The 7,856-nt window shown below is 44.4% G+C and overlaps 1 protein-coding gene across 3 annotated transcripts in view; it reads right to left on the bottom strand.

Moving 5' to 3' along the window:
• Positions 1-7,856, bottom strand: part of STRN (striatin) — an 89,309-nt gene that overhangs the window by 25,401 nt on the left and 56,052 nt on the right. For all 3 annotated transcript variants that reach the window (XM_019527185.1, XM_019527186.1, XM_019527187.1), the window contains 2 exons: positions 7,200-7,336; positions 590-765 (listed from right to left, as the gene is read on the bottom strand). In XM_019527185.1, coding sequence (XP_019382730.1) covers positions 590-765; positions 7,200-7,336 — 313 coding nt within the window. The remainder of the gene's footprint in view (positions 1-589; positions 766-7,199; positions 7,337-7,856) is intronic.

The raw sequence follows: 7,856 nt of genomic DNA, 5'->3' as shown, positions 1-7,856 counted from the left end.
GAGAGAGAGAGAGAGAGAGAGAGAGAGAGAGAGAGAGAGAGAGGGAGCAGTGTTGTTCCTGGCTATGGTAGCTGCATCTCTCATTGGAAATTCCCAACAGGAAAGACCCTTTAGTCCTAGCGGCACATCAGGAGCAGAGTGCACCAGACAATCTGACATCACATACACCTCTACTCTTATTTATATATGCAGAGACACGTGTATATGCATAAGAGGGTCACCTTTATGATACTTGTCTAGGACATTAGTATAGCATCTATATGGAATCAAAGTAACTCAGATTTGCTATAGTAAAGAGTAAATTTTAGTAAAAATTATATTTCATAGTAGAGTAAATATGGGAATCGAGGATTTTCAAAAAGAAAAACAGAGAGATTAATGATCTCATATAGGTCCCACATGGTCCGTATTTTTTCCATACAACAGAAGACTCCCCACATACTGAAATCAAAGGAAGGACTTCCACTGACTGATTCCAATGACTTGTATCAAGTTCCCAATGCCCTCCCATTTTTATTCCCTCTCTAAATGCTTATTTAGGTTGTTTTAACAAATAAGAAGCAGGTAAATAATTTTTTTAAAATCATACTTTTTTGCGGGAGCTGTTTTTTGTAAATTCCACATTTTTAACGTATGGTCCTCAGATGCTGTTATTAAAACTGGTTCAACTGGATGGAAAGCCAGGCCTCGTATCCCATCAAAATGGCTTCTCAATGTGAACTTGGGGTTCCAAGTCTTCCTCAACGCATCCTTATTATTTGCTATCTATTGGCAAGAAAAAACCCAAACTTTTCATTAATTTGGGAAAGCAACAACAAACGAGAAGTCAAAACTTTAACCTGTTGTTTATAGAATACAACTTAATACAGCAAGTGCTTTAACAGTTCTTTATTTACCATAAATGCAGCAACCCTAACATAATTATGTAGCTAGTATTAAAAAGGTAAATTTATAGGATATCCTTCTACCTCATCTTTTTATTTAAAAAGGGCAGCTGTACTTTATAAGCAGAACTAAATATGTTGTTAAACAACAAGAACAGGTAACTTTCAACAAAGAAAAGTAAGAGCCTCCTATAAAAAGCAATCATTCCATAATATCATGCCCCTGCACCTATGCAAAGTTTTCTGTGAGGTCACATGTATACCAGTAATTTAAAGGTCTTCAAGGGAAGTAACCTGGGCTAGGATGGTTTAGATAGAAGTGATCCTGCTTTGAGCAGGGGTTAACCTTAGGTGGTCATATGGTCCCCCCCCTTCTAGCCCTATTTTTCTATGACTATTAAGCATTTTGTTAACAAAGTCATATGGTACTAATGCCCAAATAAAATACAAATTAAACTGGGAAGAAAGATGCTTCTTTCAAATTTCAGTGGCATGCATTTGTACATTTCAGCAAACTCTGGATCATGTAGGTGGCCGGTTTCCTTATTCTAGTGGAGGATTAAGTTCCCCTAGATTGAAATGTCCATTTGTCACAAATTCATTGAGATCTTGAGAGGGGGGAAGGGGGTGGAAGAGGAGAAAAGAGAAGGAGAGAGGAGAGGTGAAAAGGGAGAAGATGACACACCAACAAAGAAATGGAAATAGCTCTACAGTGTTTTCTTCCCAGAAGGAACTGGTTTTCACAGCTCAGTGAACAATACCAAGGACCTGAAGTTAGGTGCTATAAGACCTACTTGCCTCCTGCACCTCTACAGGAGTTGGGCTCAGTTAAGTCTCGATTTCTCAATCAAAAGAATGTTTATGGCAGCTACATAGGGTAACTTTTATAAAATTCTCTGAAACACACAGAATAAAAGGTGAAAGAAAAGAAAATATAGGCGCAACGTGAGAAGGACAACAAATACCTTGGAGAAGCACCTCATAGCAAACAAATGGTCTATTGTTTGCGTTAATTTCTATTTTTTTAAATTAATACATCAATATTTTTAAATTTCTTCTTAGTTTTTTCCAAAAATAACTGACCAGAACAAAAGAAAAGATAATGAAAATATAAAAGCACCTTAAAGGACTAAGTGCCTCTGCTCTAAGAAGAAAAAAAAAAGGGCGAGAACAGAGTAGTAGCTTCACCTAAGAGCTAGCAACTGCCACCTCAAATGAAATATGATTGCATTATCAGTTCACTCCACTTGGCCCATATTGGGCACCTCTATACCTGCACTTTAATGCGCATTAGCCTATTCTAACATGCACTGGACTGTCACAAAAAAACCTGTGCTCTTTAGCTAACGCACATTAAAATAGGCTAGCGTGCCCTTTTCTAGAACAGTACCTCACAATGGAGAGCATTTTTTAATTAGAGCGGCTCTCGGAATGCAAGTGCCCAGAGCACCGCATGTCCAACGAGCTTTAGATAAAAGTGCTCTCGCCGCCATTTTGAAGCGCAGGGACACTGATACACAAGACACAGAGGCTGGCTGGGGCGTGGTACTTACCATGCTCCAGCAGACTCAATTCATAGTCTGCTCTGGTGCGCTGTAGTGACAGCACATCAGAGCAGTCTCCGAGCTTGCATACAGGAGCCCAGAGATACTAAAGAGTTCCCTGCTAAGCCAAGCTGGTCTTCTGCCATACTTGCTATTCTTCTTGTGCATCTGGATGGTTTGTTCCTGAACTCTCAGTAAGTCTTCTTTAAAGTACAGCCAGCTCTCCTGGACTCCTCTCCCCGTCAGACTGGCTTCCCAGGGGATCCTGCCCATGAGCTCCCCGAGTGAGTCAGGCTGCTTTTCTGAAGTCCAGGGTCCTTGCTCTGATGCTCTCCATCCATCCTTCCCTCAGGATCCTGAACTCTTTCTTTTGTGGTCATCACTCCCCAAGTTGCCGTCCACTTCTACATTCCCCACCAATTCTTCCCTGTTTGTGTGCAGTAGGTCAAGAAGAGCACAACGCTGGTTGGCTGCTCCTGCATCAGGAAGGTGTCCCCAACACTCTCTGAAAACTTCCTGGATTGCCTGTGCACCGCTGTATTGCCCTCCCAGCAGATGTCCAGGTAATTGAAGTCCTTCGTGAGAACCAGGACCTATGACTAGGACACTTCTGCTGGCTGTTTGAAGAAACTTCATCCACCACATCCTCCGTGTCTGGTGGGCTATAGCAAACCCCCACCATGACATCACCCTTGTTGCTCTCCCCTCTGACCCTAACCCAGAGACACTCAGCAGGCCTATCTGCAGCTTCATATGGGAGCTCCGGCAATCATATGGCTCTTTTACATAAAGTGCAACTCCTCCTCCTCTTCTTCTCTGCCTCTCCTTCCTGAACAGTTTGTACCCATCCATGACAGTGCTCCAGTCATGTCAGTTCCCACCAAGTCTCTGTCATTCCAATCACATCATAGCTCTGAGGTTGTTCAAGGACTTCTGGTTTTTCCTCATTGTTTCCCAGGATCCATGCAGGCACCTGAGGTAATTAGTTCGTTGCCCTGATTTCTCAGGAAGTACGAGCACACCTCCCTGCTGTTTCCCCCTCCTGCTTGCTCTTCTTCCAAGTCTCCCACTTCCCCGAGGGCTTTGGTCTCCACCACCTGACAAACCTAGTTTAAAGCCCTTCTCACTAGCTTAGCAAGTCTGTCTGTGAAGATGCTCTTCTCTCTTTGTCCAGTGGATCCCATCTCTTCCCAGCAATCCTTCTTGGAAAAACGTCCCATGGTTGAAGAAGCCAAATTCCTGCTGGCAACACTACCTGTGCAGCCAGGTGTTGATCTGAGGATCCACCTGGTCCTTTCAGGATCCTTTCCCTTAACTGGAAGAATCAACAAGAACAGCCTGAGCCCCAGACCCCTTCACCTTTGCACCCAGAGCCCCGTAGTCACTTTTGATATGCTCAGGGTCTCCCCTGGCAGTATCATTGGTGCCCACATGGATAAGCAGCACGGGGTAGTAGTCAAACAGCCAAATGAGTCCCAGTAATCCCTCCATGACATCTCAGATCCAGCCTCCGAGCTGGCAGCAGACCTCCCAAGATGACAGGTCATGTCGGCATATGGCTCCCTCTGTCTCCTGCAAAAGGGAGTCTTCAACTACCACCATCCATCGCTGCTTCTTGGTGGCAGTCATCTTGATCCTTCCCACCTTGGTGAGGCCTGGCTTGTCTTCCTCCACCAATGGAACATGCTTCTCCCTCTCTGCTACTAACACTGCATATCTGTTCTCCAGACAGACTACCGAAGGTGGAGGTGAAGATGCTTCCACCCTCTTGGGCGTCCATGTCTTCTCTCTTCTCAAGTGCTGCGTCTGGCATTTCTTCTTCCAGTCCTGGAGATCATGGATGTACGGGAACAGGGAAAGAGCCTGATCTCCAGCTGATTCACTCTCCCTTTCCTGCATAACTAAGCAGAACCCCTAGCTGATGCTGAAGACAGGTCTCCATGGGTAGATCTTTTTAAAATTACAGAGTCTGTGCTAAACAGCTACAGAGGTTGTAAAAGAGAGAGACCAGGAGCAGCTAGCAGACAGCAAAAATTTCCCAGGAAAGATTAGGTTGATTAGTGGAACATTAAGTTCATTCAAAAGGAGAGACTACTGTTAACATCTGTAGAGTGAAGAATAATAATAGAGGTATTAAATCAATTGATTCCCTCAGCTACCTGAACAGTAATACCACTGCTGCTGCAATGAAAAGCAGGAATCAAGCCTTTGGGCTTCCAAACCTGGGCAGAAAATCACCTTCCCCACTTAATACATGTACCCCAATTTCAAGGGACTGATTTTGGGGAAAAAGATGTGTTGTATGTGAGAACATAAAGTATGCAGTGCAGGCCTTCACAGCAGATCATATTTATTTTTTCCTCATCTAGTATTGCACGTGGCATTTTTAATGGCCTCTTTGGCCAATCTACCTCAATCTCCAATGAGGCACCTGGACATCCCAGAACCTCTAAAGTAAAAACAGTTACTTTAGTTCCAGTAAAATACGCCAGTTCCCCTTTTCCCCCCCCTCTTTAAATTACCTGAATGGATTTTTGGATTTCACAAGGGGATATAGAATACTGGGACTGAAGGACTTGGTCAGTGTTTCCAAAATCCGTATTTGACCTAGACGTGTCATCCAGTCAGGATATCTAAATGAATCTACCATCACATTGCCACTTTGCAAATCCCACCAATGATTGCCACTGCTCAAGTGAAACAGTCATCTGCTACCTTAAATCTGATTTAATTCCTAGGTCTAAAGTTAAAAGACTGACCCACTCAGACAACCTGTAACAGTGATTCCCAAACAGCAGTCTGTGGGTCATGATGCTCACTTACTTTGAGTTTTCAATTAGAAGTTTGATCAGGATACATGGCAATCTACAAGGAATTTTGAGCCTGACAGTGGTCCATTGGTTGAAAAAGTTTGGGACTCAATGGTCTATTAAAAATTCTGGAAAAATCCTGCTGTTATAAGCACCTGATTCATATCCAGGTTCAGAAGCAATGCTACAAAGTGTGAATAAACAAGTAACTCAGCTGGGAGACAGGCTAGTCTACAGTTAAGAAAAGGTTCATACATCTTGTTGACTAAGCCTCCAATGAGTTTGAAAGGCAAACTTTATGGAGAAAATGTGAACAAGGATGAATGTTAAAGGGGCCAGCAATAAGAGGATTATCCTCAAAAATAAAAACCCAAAGAACTGATATGAAAGTGCAAGATCACCAAATAAGTAGTTCCAGAGAGATGGTTAAAAGTAAACAGCTAAAACACAACTTTTCCAGAAAACAGAGATTTTAAAGAAATGTGAAAAAACTGCCCCATGACTGAAGATCAGCCATTTAAGGTGACATCTGTGCTGCCCCTGTATGCTCCAAATGGAACTGAGGTAGTCAGGATGCTCTGTAGGTGTCCTCCCTACCACTAGCTCTTGCAGTCTCTTCCTTTGATGTGCTTGAGTACAGCAGGGTGGGGATTATTAATGCATGCAAGTCCATTCTTCCCTGTATCATTAAAGCTCTATTAATTTTGGCTGGTGCTGGGTTATATGTGCAAAATGACAACATTACCTCTAAAGGTTTTGGCTTTCTATTTCTAAGGTCTACCACAGAAGTCAGCAACATTTTTGACTGGAGTCCCCAAAACACCCCAACACTGACCCACACCTTGACTTGGCATGCCAGAAGCAGACCACAGAGGAGTTAAGAGGCACCTGATCCTCGCTGCTGGCAGATGCTGCACACATGCCTCCAGGTGGATGGTGGGGGAGGGGCTGGGGATGCACTGCCCCATCCCCTTCCCTGCCCTGCATCCCAAGGCAAGTGTGCAGTTGCCACCAGCACGGTGCTTGTGGCAGTGCTCCAGAGCCCAGTGCAGCTGTTTTTAGGCTTTCTGCTGCCATTGCAGCAGCCCATAGCCTAGGGCTGGCTTTGGCAGACTGCTGGGAGGCTGCATCGGGCTCTGGATCCCCAGCCAGGCTCCATATTAGTGACAACTGCATGTGTGCCTTGGGGTGCAGGACAGGGAAGGGGTTCGCCCCTCCCTCACCATTCATCTGAAGATGTGTGTGTAGCCACTGTCATGATGTCTGGCCATGGGCTCCAGGCAGCTGCAGCAGGCAGTCAGGAGACTACAAACAGCTGCACTAGGCTCCGGAGCACTGGCACCAGCCGAAGCACACGTGCCTTCAGGAGGATTGTGGGGGAGGGGCCAGGGTTGCATTGCCCTAGCCCTCTTCCCCGCCATCTGCCCAGAGGTACACATGCAGCTGTATGCAGCCTCCTGACTACAGCCAGCCTGGGTTTTGGGCAGCAGGGCTTGCAGCCTCCCTACCACCTGCTGCAAGCAGCTCAAGCTCCACAGCCAGCGCCAGCTGCCCAGAGACCAGGCCAGCTGTGGCATGTGGAGAAAATGGCCTTGCGTGCCATGCGAGCTGCAGGTTGTGGACCCCTGGTCTACCTCAAGACATGCACACCACAAGGGAGGGGAAGCTGTGGAGGCAGTTACTAAATGCAAAAGGAACAAAACACTTAGGAGGTCAAGCTGCCGCCAACCTTTTTAAGGATAAAAGAGGACAGGAACCTTTATTAAAAAGGATTATGTTACATTTTGCAAAGCCAATTTTATCCCCCTAATGTTATGTGTTGTTCCTTTGTTTTAATGTTTTTCCTGCAGTCTGCATATATGCAAATTTCACTGACTTCAGCGAGAGTGTCATACATGTACATGTAGAGTTGTTAGAACCCAAGATCAAATACTGTGAAGTACAGTTTACAAGATACTCACATCATACGTTAGTGAATCTGCCTCATTGGCAACCGTAAGACCTGCCAGTTCTCCAAGACCCAGCTCACTCTCAAGTGCTTCATCGGCTCCCATAATGAATGATTTCCCTGAAGTAGGAGGGAACGTTAAAGCTTCCACTACAAGAAAAAGAAAAGAAAAAACAAAACAAAACTCATGGGTTTTTGCAGACAACAGTTTTTGTAAAAAAATACAAAATTACATTCTGCTCTGTAAAATAATACCTCAATTAATAACCAGAGACAAAGGCAATATAGGTGCAGAAAAACACAAACAAATTCTAACAGTAATCACAATTCCAAATCTACTAGTAAGCAGACTTTTTTTTAAACACATCACTTTTAAATCTATACCCCGGAAGTCTATGTTCCTCAAGACTTTTAAAAGCAAGTCATGACAACAAAAGAGAAGACTGCCCATGTACATATTTCAGGAATTTAAAATGCCTGAAGTAGTAGGAGGCCAATATTTCTGGCAGGCATGCCATAAATTAAGCTTATGTCCTCTTAAGGGACATTCCATTCCCCGTTCTCTGTCCCATGTACTGCTCTGCTTTTTGCTCCCTGCCCTGTACTCCCTTGCCTGATTTGCTGCTTTGTTTTCTGCCTCCGTGCTCTCAAGTAGGGAGTTCCCCATTGT

The sequence above is a fragment of the Gavialis gangeticus genome, unplaced genomic scaffold, assembly GCF_001723915.1.
Source record: "Gavialis gangeticus isolate Ggan-Ray unplaced genomic scaffold, GavGan_comp1, whole genome shotgun sequence".
In the NCBI taxonomy this organism is placed as follows: domain Eukaryota; kingdom Metazoa; phylum Chordata; order Crocodylia; family Gavialidae; genus Gavialis; species Gavialis gangeticus.
This window is presented reverse-complemented; position numbering and strand designations above follow the sequence as displayed.